This window comes from Amblyraja radiata, chromosome 31 (assembly GCF_010909765.2).
Source record: "Amblyraja radiata isolate CabotCenter1 chromosome 31, sAmbRad1.1.pri, whole genome shotgun sequence".
Lineage (NCBI taxonomy): Eukaryota > Metazoa > Chordata > Chondrichthyes > Rajiformes > Rajidae > Amblyraja > Amblyraja radiata.
In genome coordinates, this window is record NC_045986.1 from 11,091,648 (window position 1) to 11,109,173 (window position 17,526).

General features: G+C 45.1%; 1 protein-coding gene across 1 annotated transcript in view; it reads right to left on the reverse strand.

The window, feature by feature from the left end:
• The window catches only part of tmem201 (transmembrane protein 201), a 133,926-nt gene that overhangs the window by 14,945 nt on the left and 101,455 nt on the right, over nt 1-17,526 (reverse strand). The window contains exons 8-9 of the mRNA XM_033048417.1: nt 11,354-11,425; nt 9,207-9,497 (exon numbers count right to left, since the gene is read on the reverse strand). Of these exons, the coding sequence (XP_032904308.1) occupies nt 9,207-9,497; nt 11,354-11,425 (363 nt within the window). The remainder of the gene's footprint in view (nt 1-9,206; nt 9,498-11,353; nt 11,426-17,526) is intronic.

Below are 17,526 nucleotides of genomic sequence, written 5' to 3' on the forward strand. Positions count from 1 at the left end.
AAGAGATGACAGGATAAAGGCATAAACTTTGGATTTTAGTTAAGCAGCGTGGAAACAGGGCCTTTGGCCCAAGTTGCCGCTGACCAGCGATCTCACTATACATTAGCATTGTCGTACACACTAGGGACAATTTACAATTTACAGAAGCCAAGTAACCCACAAACCTGCACGTTTTTGGAGGAAACCAGCGCACCTGGAGAAAACCCACGTGGTCACAGGGACAACATGCAAACCCCATACAGACAGCAACTCTGCCACTGCACCACTGTGCTGCCCAGGCACAGATAGGATAGGTTGCCAGTGTCTGTTTCCATGGTAGGGGTACAGAAAACTAAAGAGAATGTTTCAGATGAGAGGGAGGAGGATTAAAGGGGATTATTTTACACACAAAATGTAACTAGTATCTGAAATGATCTGCCAGAGATGGTGGTGGAGGCAAGAACAGTAGAAGTGACTTGGATACGTTGGGTAAGTGGGCAGATGCAGTATGTGAGGCTATCCACTTTGGTGGCAAGAACAAGTGTCAGATTAGGAAAAGGGGAGGCGCAACAATATCTGAGTGTCCTCGTACAGCAGTCACTGAAAGTAAGCATGCAGGTGCAGCAGGCAGTGAAGAAAGCAAATGGCATGTTGGCCTTCATAGCGAGATAATTTGAGTATAGAAGCAAAGAGATCCTACTGCAGTTGTACAGGGCCCCAGTGAGATCACACCTGGAGTATTGTGTGCAGTTTTGATCTCCTAATTTGAAGAAGGACATTCTTGCTATTGAGGGAGTGCAGCATAAGTTCACCAGGTTAATTCCCGGGATGGCGGGACTGTCAAATGATGAAAGAATCAATCAATTTTATCAATCAATTTTTATTTATATAGCACATTTAAAATCAACTCGCGTTGAACCAAAGTGCTGTATATAGAAGAATTTGGGTTGCCATACATCCATACAAATAAAAAGAAAAGCAAAACACACTATAGAATTTAACATGAACGTCCCCCCACAGCGGAATCAACGTTTTCTACTGCGAGTGAAGGCAATAAAAAGACCAGTCCTCTTCCCCAATGTTCACCCATGGTCGGGGTCTATTTGAGGCCTCCGCAGTCGCCGCAGCAGAGTCCCGATGTTTCAGGCCCTCTCGCCGGATGATGGAGCTCCCGCTTCGGAAAGAACACCCTCAGCGGCTTGGAGTTCCGATCGGCCGCTTCCTACCGGAGACCGCGGCTCCCGAAGTCCACAGGCCGAGCTGGGCGGAGATTCACACTGTCGACCTCGACGAAAGATCCCAGGCCTCCGGGTTAATAGCACATTATTTCAAACCGTAGATTAATCTGCACCGTCACCTGTGTGATTGAACTGATCAGCAAGCGGGGGAAAACCTATTGTTCAATTAATCCCTGGAGATGCTCTGAAATCTTTACTTCACTTCCTATCAAGTAAATCTCTTCCTTTCCTGTTCGAGTATCGCTGACAGCTCCAGGTGTTGCATAGCATTCAAGATCCCTTGTTATCTGAGGATAAAGACGAGGAAATCTGATCTCTCTTCAACCCGTTTCTGCAAAGGTACCATGGAATATCTTGGAGACACGTCTTCTCTTAACTCCTCTTAACTTCCTTCCATAAAATTAATGTCGATCAGTTTTTAAAATAAAACCCTGTGTTAACCTGACAAATGGGATCAGCCGATACTAAACACATACTAAACATCTGCAGGGCTTCCAAAATCATAAACTAGGGCAGCACAGAGACACGGCTGCTGCCTCACAGCACCAGAGACCTGGGTTCAATCCTGACCTCAGGTGCAGTCTGTGTGGAGTTTGCGCATTCTCCATGACGACATGGATTTCCTCTGGGTGCCCAGTTTCCTCCCACATCCCAAAGACGTGCGGGTTTGTAGGTTAATTGATCTCTGTAAATAACCCCAGTGTGTAGGGAGTGGATGAGAAAGTGGGTTAACATAGAACTGGTGGGTGATCGATCGATGGTCGGCGTGGACTCGGTGGGCTCAAGGCCTGGTTTCCATGCTTTAACTCTAAACTAAACAATCAAAATGTGTTGCAAGCAACGGTGTGAAACCTGTAACCACCTCACCGGGGAAAGAGGAATGAGAGATTCTCTCACAATGTACCTTGATCAACAGATGCCACAAAACTACCCACAATCTCGTAACCCTTGCTTACCCTCTCTCTCTCCGTCCCTCCCCCACCATTTTGCTCCGACTAGCTCCACTGTCCTGATTCATTTTACTGTTTGTACGCCTCGTTGTCACCTTCCCCTCAGCCAACAATGAACCATTCTACATTTCCTAACCTATGAACATATGATGTGCAAAGTTGTGGGTTAATTGGCCTCCTAGTGTGTAGATAGTGGATGAGAAAGTGGGATAACATAGAACTGATGTGTATGTGTGATCAGTGATTGGCATGAACTCGTTGGGCCGAAGGTGGTCCATTGTCTGCTTTAATCCATCGTTTTCACACCGTACATTTTCTTTGTACCCTTCCAAACCTCTAGTTTCACTCTCGCCCGACTCTCAGTAAGAAGGGTCTCGACCCGAAACGTCACCCAACCCTTCTCTCCAGAGATGCTGCCTGCCTCGCTGAGTTACTCCAGCATTTTGTGTCCACCACACTCTCGATTTGTTTATCCAAAGACTGTTTGTTCATCCACAAGTTGTGCAGCAAGCAAGTCTCGGCAATGCAAGGACTCCTCGAGTAGACGTTGGCGGAGTGATCCGCCGCCTCGCCATTGAATTAGCAAAAAATATATAAAATGAAACACATAATTAGCAACAAAAAGATTTCTCTTGTTCCTGTGCTGTCGCTGAACCATAGAGAGGGCACTCTATCTTCCCTCCTGAAGCCAGTGAAATTAAAGGGCTGCTTGCAGAACTGAGGAGAAGGTATGTATTAAAAGGGAAGGAATTAGTGAGGAAAAAGACAAAATAAAACACAAATCTGGCAATCAAGGTTAAAACCGTCAGTTCTTTGGTCTAATCCTGTTGATTTTGGAATAGACATTTGAAGAACCCAAAAAAACAAATATTATCAGGGTATCGTCAGTCACAGAGAATTGTTTTTTTTGTGTTATGTTGACTGCAGCAAAGACTCACTTGTAAGACTGGCTAAACTCATCATTCACCGTCTGTCTCCCCACAACAGTAAACCTACCCCTGACTGTACACTCGTGTACAGCGCTTCTCATATTCACGGTTATTACAACCTAGACAGACAAGAACACGAAAACATACAACGTTGAAAGGTGCAACAAGGAACACGCCCAACATAGCCTTCCATTCCCTGTGCCCATATAAATAGAACCCACTTAAACCACGATCGTATATGCCTCCACCAACACCCCCAGCAGAAATTTCCAGGCACCCGGCACCATCCATGTAAAAAAAACTTGCCCCATATATCTCCTATAAGCTCTGTGTTTAAAAGGAACTGCAGAGGCTGGAAAATCGAAGGTAGACAAAAATGCTGGAGAAACTCAGCGGGTGCAGCAGCATCTATGGAGCGAAGGAAATAGGCAACGTTTCGTCCCGAAACGTTGCCTATTTCCTTCGCTCCATAGATGCTGCTGCACCCGCTGAGTTTCTCCAGCATTTTTGTCTACCTCCTATAAGCTCTGCCCCTCTTACTGTAAACCTATCCCGCTGGTCTTTGACAGTTCCACCCTTGGAAAAAGGTTCTGACCGTCTACCCTATCTCTGCCTCTCGTAATTTTATATAATTCTATCAGGTCTCCCCTCAACCTCCAGCGTTCTAGAGAAAACAATCCAAGTTTGTCCAGCCTCTCTTGTAGCTAATATATGTCATATGATGACTGTCATATGATGAAAGATTGAAAAGACTAGGCTTGTATTCACTGGAGTTTAGAAGGATGAGGAGGGATCTTATAGAAACATATAAAATTATAAAAGGACTGGACATGCTAGATGCAGGAAAAGTGTTCCCAATGTTGGGCGAGTCCAGAACCAGGGGCCACAGTCTTAGAATAAAGGGGAGGTCATTTAAGACTGAGGTGAGAAAAAACTTTTTCACCCAGAGTTGTGAATTTATGGAATTCCCTGCCACAGAGGGCAGTGGAGGCCAAGTCACTGGATGGATTTAAGAGAGAGTTAGATAGAGCTCTAGGGGCTAGTGGAGTCAAGGGATATGGGGAGAAGGCAGGCACGGGTTATTGATAGGGGACGATCAGCCATGATCACAATGAATGGCGGTGCTGGCTCGAAGGGCCGAATGGCCTCCTCCTGCACCTATTTTCTATGTTTCTACACCCTCATCCAGGCAGCATCCTGGTCACCTCTCCTGCACCCTCTACAATACTTCCACATCTTTCCTGTAAGAGTAGCCCACTCCAGGGGACCTCTACCATCTCCAGGTTTGACTCCAACATGCAGAACTTTCTTTAATAAAGAGACAACCGTTATAAAAACAAAATTATTGCTTCTGGTCAATGATCTTTCATCGGATGGAATATTAACAGCTTAGCCGTCCACAGATGCTGCCTGGCGGTTCGGGTATTTGCAGCTGCTTCAGCTTCACAGTTTCTACATTTCTTTCCCTCCTTTGGGTGACAAATTATGAGAGGCTGCTCCTTCATCGTTGCTGGAACTCACGGCCTTGGAGTACGGTGGGGAGTATTTTCACCAGGACTGCAGTGGCTCAAGATGGCTCACCACCATCTTCTCAAGAGCCATTATGAGTGGGCAATAAATGTTGATGTGGGCAATCCCACAACCTTGTAAATTCACCAACAAAGAATGTTGGTCTAAATTGCACACTTGGGGAGATTTAACGATGGTGAGCAGAGTTTAGTTTATTGTCACGTGTGCAGTGAAAAGCTTTTGTTGTGTGCTAACCAGTCAGCGGAAAGACAATATATAATTACAATCGAGCAGATACAGGATAAAGGGAGCAACGTGAATAACCATGAAGAGTTGTGATCGATGAGAAAAAAGATAACTGGCAAGCGGATCAGAAACTTACCCACACAAAATTAACTGCTCCTCGTTTGGAGGGGGTTGGATAGAACAATGTGTGTTGAGCTTTGACGATTTGGAATGTGCTGCTGAAAATGATGCTGGAAGCAGATTCAATGCTAACTGTTAAAGTGGAATAGTCTACGTATTGAAGGGTTGTGGATTTGAGAAAGAGTTGACTCAATGGCACAGATAAAGATAGGAACACAAAGTACAGCAGCATGGGGAGTCCCGTTGTCCCTTGTGCCTACTCCACCATTGAATGGGATCATGATCTTATACCCGAGTGCCGCTTCCTGTACTAATCCTATACCCCTCATCGACATGATCTATCCATCTCTATCCTCAACAGAAGACAGAGTGCTGGAGTATCTCAGCAGTTCAGGCATCATCTCAGAAGAACATGGATAGGCAACTTGTCTGTGGGGACCCTTTTTCAGATTGGTTGTTAGGGGGATGGGGAAAAGAAATTTGAAAAAGAGGGGGCTTCAGGAAAAAGCCTGGCATCTAATAGATGGACACAAAGGGTTATTGGGATAGGTGGATGGTTGGACAAAGGCCAGGGGGAAAAAGACAAAAAGGTGTGAAACAAAAGGATTGAAGAGTTGTCTCATGCATTCTGTTCCCCTGAGATGTTGCCTGATCTGCTGAGCTACTCCAGCACTCTGTCTTTTTTTGTAAACCAGCATCTGCAGTTCCTTGTTTCTATCATGAACTACTCTGAGGCCGAGCTTCCAGACTGTTGCAAACATTCACCACAATCAGCCTCTCAGTCCTACATGGCTGATCCTATACCTTGGGACAGTGACCCATGGTTCTAGACACCCAGGCCTGTCCAAGTGCCATCCTTACATCTAGAACTCTGTACATTTCTGTGTGCTTTGTATGATTTTCTTTAGCAAAATTCCATACCTCAAATCTTCTTCCTGTTTATCAGGATTCTGAACGGCCCTTCCAAAAGCTAGGGCACTGTCCGATTCACCTCTACCCCATTGCGGATGTTGGTCTTTGTCTCTGGAACTGATGAGCTACAATGCTGAGAACTATATTCTGCACTCTGTATCTTCCCCTTTGCTCTACCTATTGTACTTGAACTTGACTTGATTGTATTTATGTACAGTATTATCTGATTTTATTAATTAGCATGCAAATCAAAGCTTTTCACTATACCTAATTACACGTGACAACAGTAAACTGAAACCTAAAGGTAGACAAAAATGCTGGAGAAACTCAGCAGGGGAGGCAGCATCTATGGAGCGAAGGAAATAGGCAACGTTTCGGGTCGAAACCCTTCTTCAGTTCCATAGATGCTGCCTCACCCGCTGAGTTTCTCCAGCATTTTTGTCTACCTTCGATTTTCCAGCATCTGCAGTTCCTTAAACAACTGAAACCTAAAGCCTGGTTTCAACACTTCATGCAAAAGAGTGACCTCTTTGTCAATCAGTGCAGCAGAATATTGACAATCTGGAGTTAGCCTAGAGTATTTACCTCTGGAATGGGGTTTCAATGTTGCCATTGACTCGACCAACAGAGTTACAGTTGTTGCTTTTGATAATGGGCAGGCTCAACTTCTGTCTACTGGAGGTATTTTACTTTTAAGGAGCAAGCAGTGGCAGACTGGGTCTAAAAATATTGGTTGCCAGGAGACAAAGGGGGCCCACCTCATCAGGGGCCCACTTGCCATTGGGCAAGCTGACACCCTGGCCAGTCCGCCACTGGGAGCAAGTATAAGATTATTTCTCTCTCTCTCTCTAGAATGGTTATGGATGTGAGTTGGAAGTCTCAAGTCTACAGCACACATTAACCCTACAGTATGGTAACCAGGATATGTGTGGTAAAGCATTAAAACACTGTCCAAACCTTTAAAAAGCAGAAATATTCCAGATTCCACTGGAGGCAATTCCCTGTCCCTATACTTAATTCCTGCATAATTTTCGAAAGTTATAACAAGCGCGGCACGGTGGCGCAGCAGTAGAGTTGCTGCCTTACAGTGAATGTAGTGTCGGAGACCCGAGTTCGATCCCGACTACGGGTGCTGTCTGTACAGAGTTTGTACGTTCTCCCCGTGACCTGCGTGGGTTTTCTCCGAGATCTTCCTCCCACACTCCAAAGACGTACAGGTATGTAGGTTAATTGGCTTGGTAAATGTAAAAATTGTCCCTAGTGTGTGCAGGATAGTGTTAATATGCGGGGATTGCTGGTTGGCGCGGACCCGGTGGGCCGAGCGGCCTGTTTCCGCACTGTATGTCTAAAACTAAAAACTACTTTAAAACTAAAACTAAATAACAACTAATTATATTTAAAGCTATAACAAATTAAACACAATTATTAACCAAGTTATTACATTTATAAATATTCCCTTCAGTAAAATTCTATCACTTCCAACTATTGTTTTTGGATTGTAAATTTCTTATTTGTTGAGGAGAATAGTCTGAAGATTTTTCCAATGGATGCCTCAAAGGAAGAAGAGACGGAAATCATACTTTTTCTTTCCTTATCTCATAGCCTTTTGTCTCCTTGTCATCTCTGGCCATTGTCCACACATCTGCCAGTCAATCCCCTTCACCTGTATCCACGTATCACTCACCTGGCTTTGTCTTGCCCCACCCCTCTCCCCACTACTACAATCGGTCTGAAAAAGGGTCCCATCCCAAAACGTCACCTATCCATTTCCTCTGGATATGCTGTCTGACCCACTGAGTTACTCCAGCACAGTTTTTGTTTAAAATTCCAGCACCTGCAGTTCTTTGTATCAACCTAACTGAGTAATCCACTGGAGTAATACTCTCTTGAGCTTCTCTCCAGAGATGCTGCCTGTCCCGCTGAGTTACTTCAGCATTTTGTGTCTACCCTGCCTTGAGCATCTACAGGTTTACAGAAGAGAGCATATTGACTGGTTGCATCACAGCCTAATTCAGCGCACGAACGGCCACCAATAAAGAAGATTGCAGAAAGTGATGAACACTGCTCAGTCCATCACGGGTACTGACCCCCCCCCCCACCATCGAAGGGATGGACAGGAGTTGCTGCGTCAAAAAGCCAGCCAGCAGAGGCCCACCTCCCTGGCCACTCACTCATTTCACTCCTGCCATCGGGAAGAAGGTACAGGTGCCTGAAAACTGTAACATTCAGGTTCAGGAACAACTTCTTCCCTACAGCTATCAAACTATTAAACATTACTACTTCCTAATAAGCTCCAAACTCCATAGACACGGGGGCTTGGTCTTCTTGTCTTTGCACTATCATTGTTTGTTTGTTTTACCTCCACCTCCATATCTATCCAGTCACTTACCTCGGCGGAGATGCGACTTTCTCCTAGTCACATTTTCCCCTCCCCTGCGGCATAACAACTTGGAATGGTGCGGCCTCTCCCGGAGACGGCCCAGAGCTTCAGCAGCAGGCGCGGCGTGGACTTCCATCGCGGAGCCAGAAGAAAGGCTCCGACCAACTGACCAAATGGCTGACTTTAACATCGCGAAGCCATGGTCTGCGGAGCTTCTAGCAGCAGGCGTGGAGCGGACTTTACCATCCCGGAGCAAGGGAACTCTTGCCGGGGATCACCAGAGAAGAGCTCCGACCGCTGGCCTGCCTGCGGCCTATAACATCGAGAAGCCACGGTCTCCAGTAAGATAGTGGCCGTTTCGGGCACTCCAAGCCGCGGAGCTATGACGAGAGGGCCTGTACATCGGGCTGTCCGTAGCGGCGACTGCGGAGGGTCAAGGTCCCAAACACGGGTGAAGAAAAGGAGGAAGACTGACTGAACTTTATTGCCTTCCATCACAGTGATCTCAGTGGTGGATGTTTATGTTAAGTTCTATCGTTCTTTTAATTGTGTTGTGTTTGTTTAATTGTATGGCTGCATGGTAACTCAAATATCACTGTACCATAATTGGTGCATGTGACAATAAATGTGAATTTGAATATATACTGACCATTTCAGGTTTACTATGGTGTTTAAAGACTATATGTGTTGTGCTGCTATATGTAGGAATGTCATTGTTCCATGTCAGGACATACGACAGTGAACTATTCTTGACGTGCATGGGGAGGTTTCGCGGGGAGCTAGTAAAGTGAAAAATTGAGAATTACAACTGATAGCAGAAAGATACTTCTGCAACCAAATTAGATACCCGTTGACAAGCAAATTTAGCACTAAGAAACCTTACCACACTCATGTTCAGTTTGGTGATTTGAATCATTGCAAACCTGTTTCTGCAAGTACATACCATGACTGTGAGAAGAATCCTGCACCAGATTGCTACTGCCCACGTTGGCATCCTGTGATGGGTTTGGAGTGGGACGGGCTTTACGAGTCGACTTTATCGGGCTTTGGTCGACTGCGTGATGCTCTGCGAACAACTTGAGTCGTTGTCCTGTGAGGTTGAGCCGGGCTGGGCTGATGAGGGGGCGTCTGAGATACCAGGAGCCAGAACTGGATGTCACTGACCCTGCTAGTGACGGAGCTGGAGACATCGAGGGAGATGAAGGTCGGCTTCCAGACTTCAGGGAGAAATAATCTACAGAGAGCACAGAACAAAAGAGTGCAAAAGAATTTAGTGGTGGCACGGTGGCGCAGCGGTAGAGTTGCTGCCTTACAGCACCAGAGACCTGGGTTCGATCCTGACCATGGGTGCTATCTGTACGGAGTTTGTACGTTCTCAGTTTAGTTTATTGTCACATGTACCAAGGTACAGTGAAAAGCTTTTTTTGCGTGCTAACCAGTCTCCGTTTGACTGCATGGGTTTTCTCCGGGTGCTCTGGTTTCCTCCCATATTCAAAAGACGTACAGGTTTGTAAGCTAATTTGCTTTGTTAAAAATTGTAAATTGTCCCTCGTGTGCGTGTAGGATAGTGTTTGCGTACGGGGATCATTGGTTGGCGCGTACTCGGTGGGCCAAAGAGACTGTTTCCACGCAGTATCAGCCTCTTACCTCAATGGCCCATGACCATGCGTAAGAAAAGTCTGATAAAACATTTCTTAACTCCTATGTTTCCTGATTTAATTTCTGAAGTAATTTCTATTGTTGATATTGGAGAACCTAGGCCATGTTTTCTGCATCCGTGAAGGGTAATGGACAGGCGACGTTTCAGGTCAGGAAGTTTCTTGAGACTAAATTTCCTGATATATTACACCAAACTCCTCAAAGACAAGTGGGAACATTGTTGGGCGGTATCTATCCCTTGCCCGTGGCTCAAGTGGTGCCGTGAACTGAGACACCGGCTGCCTTTGTACCCAGTCTTAGGGGAAAGCTCATGAACTACTTTGATAAATCTCTTTTTTTTTTTTTTTTGCACATCTCACATGATAACTGTTTTTGTGATGCAATAATTATAAGGTAAGAAAGTCTTTTGTTTTAAAAGTCGGCACTTTCAGGATAACCGAACATTTTCCGCCATGTGGCTCGGGCCTGGATCCTTGCAGGAGTGAATGCAACTCTTTTATTGACTGCCTCTCTCCAGGTGTGGGCTAATTAAAGAATATTGAAGCCTAAGCTTCTCTACACCTGCACTTTCTTGGGCTTGAGTTGCAAATAGTGAAGCTAATTACTACCATTAATTTTTCAATTATAATTTAAGTTTGAAATAACAACTAAAAACAACTAATATAATTACAGGGGCCTTATGAATATTTTTCTATAGAAGACAATCACAATCTTGTAGTGTTTTTCAAATGTATTTATCATTTCCACAGCCAATGTTGACATAAAGTTGTGCATTCTCACCAACACTGCTCTACCGCAAAGCTACTGGTGGACCAAAAGGAACATTTGCAAATCCCCAGTCGTGAATTCAGAGTATCTCATTGTGTTTTGAAATGAGTGAAATACTTTTGAAGTGCGGTTACTGTTTGGTAGTGTGGGAAACAAACAGCCACATTAAGCTCAGCAACCTTCTACATAGAGCAACATGGATACCATCTTCTGTGATCAGGCCAATTTTGGATTCAATTTATCAACTCACCACGGATCCCATCTCACCTAATCAGGTTTGTAATCGGCCCCTGATATATATCCCTTCCATGATGTTCCAATTCAAGCACAGTCTTTGCACTCAAAACACAAAGTGCTAGAGGAACTCAGCAGGTCAGGCAGCATCTGTGGAGAGAACGGACAGACAATGGTTCAAGTTGCGGACCCCCCCCCCCTTCAGATGCTGCACTGACAACATTTCGGGTAGGGATCCATTTGCAGAGCGAAAACGGCAGCTGTCCATTCCCTACACAGATGCTGCCTGACACACTGAGTTCCTCCAGCACTTTGACTTTTGCTCAAGATTCCAGCATCTGCAGCTCTGTCTCTCAACTGCACACTCACCCAACCGGAGCTACGCATACATCAATGTCAAGACTAACTTTATGCTCCAGATAAGCCTACCTGAAGGAGGCGAATCCTTGAAGGCCGCTGCTTGTGATGGTGGTCGACTTCCGCTGAACAAGTAGCCCGAATCTGTCGAAGGACATGAAAATGAAGCTTATCTCCAATAACAGAATGGTTAAAGCACAACAGTAGCCATTAAGAGTGACCCAATTCTCCCTACTTCATTCTCCCCTGGGACTTGTGCCCAAGCCCTCAATGGGTACATTTTTGAGGACAGAACAGAAAATCAACATGTGGAATAAATGTGTGATCTCCAAGCTTGCAATCAGTCTTCCATAAACTCGGTTACTGTCTGATTCACCTCTACCCTATTGAGGATATTGGTCTTTGTCTATGGAACTGACGCGCTACAATGCTGAGAACTATCTTCTGCTCTAACTTCACATTTGCTCTAACTGTTGGTACTTGAGATTGGCTTGGTTGTATTTATGTGCCGTTTCCAACAGCAGGAGAATCTAACACAAGATGGCACAGCCTCCGAATACAAGGACGTATTTCTAGAATGGATTTGAGGAGGAATTTCTTTCGTCAGAGTGTGGTGAATCTGCAGAATATATTGTCACAGATGGCAGACGGGCCAAGTCTTTGGGTGTTTTTAAAGCGGAGATTGATAGATTCTTGATTAGTAAGGGCATCAAAGGTTACGGGGAGATGGCAGGAGAATGGGGTTGAGAGGGAAAAATAGATTTTATGGGGGGGGGGGGGGGGTTTCAGCACTTTGTGTCTTTTTTCTGTATCTAGCACTTGCAGTTCCTTGCTTCTACCAATTATATATTTGTTTATACAATATAATTTATTGAAAGATACAGTATAATTACAGGTTGGCCAGTTGGTAAGCTGATCATCAAATACTGCAAAGTTAGCAGGCTAGGTGATGGATGGTTGATGAATGTTTAGGCTTGGCACAGTGGCTGCCTTACATTTTTCAGACCATCCCAGAATTGTGAAACAGGGCTACAAAAATACAAAACTACGTTTTAATTCAAAGTTGGTTCTTTCCCTGTCAAATGAGTAATTCAAATTTTTGAAGAGATAAATGTTATTTTTGAAATGTCAAAACAATTAACTGGATTCTCATAAGGTCATAAGTGATAGGAGAAGAATTAGGCCATTTGGCCCATCAAGTCTACTTCGCCATTCAATCATGGCTGATCTATCTCTCCCTCCTATTCTTCTGACTTCTCCCCATAACCCTTGACACCCGTAAATATATTCATTGACTAGGCCCACACAGCCTTGTGTGGCAAAGAATTCCACAGATTCACCACCCTCCGACTAAAGAAATTCCTCATCTCCTTCCTAAAGGAACGTCCTTTAATTCTGAGGCTATGACCTCTAGTCCAAGACTCTCCCACTAGTGGAAACATCCTCTCCACATCCACTCTATCCAAGCCTTTTAACTATTCTGTATGTTTTAATGAGGTCCCCCCTCGTTCTTCTAAACTCCAGTGAGCACAGGCCCAGTGCTGACAAACGCTCAGTGAATCTTTGACGAAAACAGGTTAAACATAAATAGTAGCACCCTCCAATAGATGGCCCCTGAACGTTGTCAAGGGCGGCTCAGAGGCGCAGTTGGCAAAGCCGTTGCCTCACAGCGCCAGAGACACGGGTTACATCCTGACGTTGGGTGCTGTCCAGTGTAGAGTTTGCACATCCGTCTCATTGTCTAGAGTGGCGACAAAGGTGCAGCTGGTAGACCTGCTGTCTTGCAGCGCTGGAGACCCTGGTTCGATACCTTGGGTGCTGTCTGTGTGGAGTTTGTACATTCTCCCTGTGACGTGCGAGTTTCCTCCGGGTGCTCCCCTTTCCTAAAAACGTGCTGGTCTGTACGTTAAATGGCCTTCTGTAAATTGTCCCCTGTGAGTAGGAAGCGGATGTGATAGTGCGATAATGCAGAATGAGTGTGAACGGGATATCAATTGTTGCCCTGGACTCGGGTGGGCCGAAGGGCCTGTTTCCATCATGTATCTCTAAAATAAATGACTAGAAACAGAGGATGTAGAAACAAGGAAGTGCAGATGCTGTTTTACAAAAGAAAAGACACAAAGTGGTGGAGTAACTCAGCAGGACAGGCAGAATCTCTGGAGAACATGGATAGGTGCCCCAACCCGAAAAATCACCTATCTATGTTCTCCAAAGATGCTGCCTGACCATAACACAGAACTAGGCCACTCGGCACTGATTTATTTCCCTCTCAACCCCATTCTCCCGCCTTCTCCACGTAACCTTTGACGCCCTTACTTATCAATCTCCGTTTTTAAAATTCCCAATGACTTGCCCTCTACTGCAAAATTCCTCCTCATCTCCATTCTAAAGGTACATCCTTTTATTCTGAGGCTGTGCCCTCTGGTACTAGACTCTCCCACAACTGGAAACATCCTTCCCACATCCACCCTATCCAGGCCCACTGAATTACTCCAGCACTGTGTCTTTCTTTTTAAACTGGACTCAGAACATTGCCTACCATCTGCCATAATAATGACTGAACTACCATTAAAATGCAAAATACATGCTATAACACCGGGATAAGTGCTCAACCAAGTAAACTAAAGCATAGTATATAAACCACCCTATACACACATGATGTAGGACAATATTTCATATTCTGTAGGCATTATATTATATATTAATAGGCTTCATATTGTAATAAGCTGTAATCAATGTCCCTTTGATCTGCGCTTTGCCTCGCCACCCCCTTTCCAAGGAGGTGAATCAATCCAGCGGTGATAAAAGCTAGTGTTGATGTATGTGGCAAGTAACTGTAGGATAAGCACAGGAGAATTTCCAAAGATGTCCACATCAAACTTTTTTTTTGAAACAATAGAACCTTTCACATTGTTGTCAGCAACACCACATTTCCCCTGGAATTAAAGGCAAGTATTTCAGACACACCCCGGCCCATCACTTTGCTCAGCTTCCTTTCAGATGTCGGGAGGCGTTGGTGGAAAGCTGAATACGGCTGGTAATCTGCAGGAATCTCCATGCTGTCACCAAACAGCGGGAAAACAATCGTCTCCAACACCTGTAAGGTCAGAGGCCAAGGAGTCAATCCCTAAAGCATGCAGCGTTGTATGTCGGAACTAACAAGAGGGCTGGATGTGTCAAACTGCCTGCAATCCCCTCGCTGTTCCCCCGTGTGCAGGTGGGAGCCAAAGCTCTCTGTTGAATGTATCACCGGGACCTTTGGCCTCTCCTTTCCCAAAACTCTTCAAACAGACTGATCCCTTCTCTCACACAGTCAACGAACCCTGCTGTTCCAAACATATAGGAAATAGCTCGAGGCAGCAAATACATTGCTAATGAAGGAAAATTGTAACTTTCTGAAGCAGTAAAGGTGAAAAGACCTTTAAACGATTCATTAGCTTAAACTTAACATTAGTCCTCTATTTTAAAATTAGTTACAATATACACTAGGACAAAATGCCATCACAATAATGGACCCAATGCTTTATTTTGCCTTAGATGGAAAGGAAATGTATCTAATATTTTGTAAAATAACACCACCCTTTAAAAATAAATGAAGCAATTTGGGTCTCCCAAATTCCCTAAAAAAAAGGATTTTCATCCTAGGGAATTATGTGCCGGAGGCAAGCCTTGCATTCATTGTCACCCTGAAGAATTAAAAACTTCCACACAATTGCATTTCACATTAACCAACCTTTACTACAGAACTGTGACCAAAATAGGCTTCCATTCACAAATGTACATGTTTTATCATGGACTGCTCACATGCTTTTTGCTCACACTCTTTTTGCTCACACTCTTTTTGCTCACACTCTTTTTCCTTCCCCGGTTTCCTTGTACATCCCAAAGACGTGCGGGTTTGTAGGCGAATTGGCCTTTGTAAATTGTCCCTAGAGTGTTGTGAACTAGTGTGAACAGGCGATTGCTGGTTGGCAAGGACCCGGTGGGCTGAAGGACCTGCTTCCATGCTGTACCTCTAAACTACACTATGCTAAACTAAACAACATTAACCTCCTGAGGTAGCTCCAGGTGTACATGCTATTGAGGATGATGAGAGTCATTTGCACTGGAGCTAACTGATTTGAGCGACCTCAGACTCCTGATGACAGCATAATAATGCCAGACCACATAGGATGAGACCGTACAGCATGATTAAACACCTTCCTTGTCAAAATCAACTGAAAATCCAGCCCTTGCACCCAGCTCAACGCCAGCATACAACGCCAGCTGTGTGGGGAACAGGATACAAAAGGAACACGCTATTTGGCAATTCCTTTTTACAAGACCATCGCCTCCTTTCAACTGAGCGATGGGGGAAGATGAGCTCGTTCTGCTGACCCCTCTCTGAGAAACCCAGGCCACGATTCACCTGCCCGCGTCCTGTAATGATGAGAGCCACATCAACAGCTTTTGTTCCCCAGCGCTCTGCTCCATCTATCACTCTGTCCTGACGGGACTTGAAGAAAATAAGGGCCACGACTGATGGCAGTCTGCCAACCGAGCTTTAACTCATGCAAGGCCGGATGGCGGTCCCAACGTATAAATCTCTCTCGGGTCACCTGCACATTTTCAATGCTCACCCCCATGACAACATTTATCAAGCAGAAGTGCCTTCGTTGCTAACTGAACGCCCGGTTCTAGGGGCTTTTGCGGAACTAAGGTGTGGAAACAAGAATACCTTCAATAACTGCACCTGTGTGTTTCACAAGCTAATTCCAATAGACAAAGACGGGAAACTTGAAATTAAAACAATTTTAACAAAAGGTCATTATTGCCATGTTTTTCCAGTCTTTCATAGCTTTTTTTTCTAAAAAGAAAGTATTCCTGCATTGTACATAAAGCACCAGCGCGCTTTGCAGATGTCTTTAGAATTTAGACTCTAGAGATGCAGCATAGAAACAGGCCCTTTGACTGACCAAGTCCGCGCCGACCAGCGCTCACCCGTAAACACAAAGGACTATTTACAGAAACCAATTAACCTACAAAACTGTACGCCTTCGGAGTGTGGGAGGAAAACGGAGCACCCGGAGAAAACCCACACAGTCCCGGCAGAATGTGCAAACTCTAGACAGATAGTACCCAGCAGTCAGGAACGAACCCAGGTCTCTGGCGCTGTAAGACAGCAACTCTACTGCTGCGACACTATGTTGACCCATTGTGTCACCCTGTTAGTTCAGTGTTAGTTTAGATCTCCGTTTGAGAGAGACACACCTTCCACTGTTTCAAATGAATAACGTTCCTGCTTCCCCTTCTCTCTGCTCTCCTAGTAAGGAGCCTGTCTTAGTTCAATACTGTTCCTTTGGCCTGGAATAACTCTCCATCCCGTTAGCTACCGAGGGGGTTCACCGGCACTAACTTGTCGGTGGATTATATTGTTAGTACTATCATGCGGAGGAAGCGCTGGACACATTATACTCATTCATGAACTCTCTTCAAATAGCAAGCCCCGACACCCTGCTCATCATCACTGGTGACATCAATGAGACTAATGTCAGGAACATACTGGCCAAGCAGCATCAGAATGTCTCCTGCCCCAAGCAGGGGTATTAACACATGGGACCACATCACACCACCATCAAGTATGCCTTTTGTTCCATCCGTCGCCCTCATTTCAGCCAGTCTGATCATCATAAGTGCATAAGTTATAGGGGCAGAATTAGGCCATACAGGAACGGGAGTACTGAGGTACTGATTGTGGATGATCAGCCATGATCACATTGAATGGCGGTGCAGGCTCGAAGGGTTGAATGGCCTACTCCTGCACCTATTGTCTATTGTCTACTCCACCATTCAATTTTTGTGATCTATCTTTCCCTCTCAACCCCATTCTCCTACCTTCTCCCCATAATCTCTGACAACCTTATAATCAAGAATCTGTCAATCTCCGCCTTAAAGATAATGACCTGGCCTCCACTTTCCAAAGGTACGTCCTTTAATTCTGAGGTTAAGGCCTCTGGTCCAGGACTCACCCACTAGTGGAAACATGGTCTCCACATCGACTCTACCCAGGCCTTTCATTGTGCGGTAAGTTGCAATGAGCTTCAATGATCATCTGCCAGTTCACAGAGAGCGAGGCACCAACTAAAAGAGAAATGCAGCAGTGGATTGAGGGAGCGGGAGGTGGACTTTGGGACTGCCTTGAGTTGGGAGAGTAGAACGTGGTCCAGCCTGAATGAATAAACCTCAGACGTCCTCGGTTTCATCAA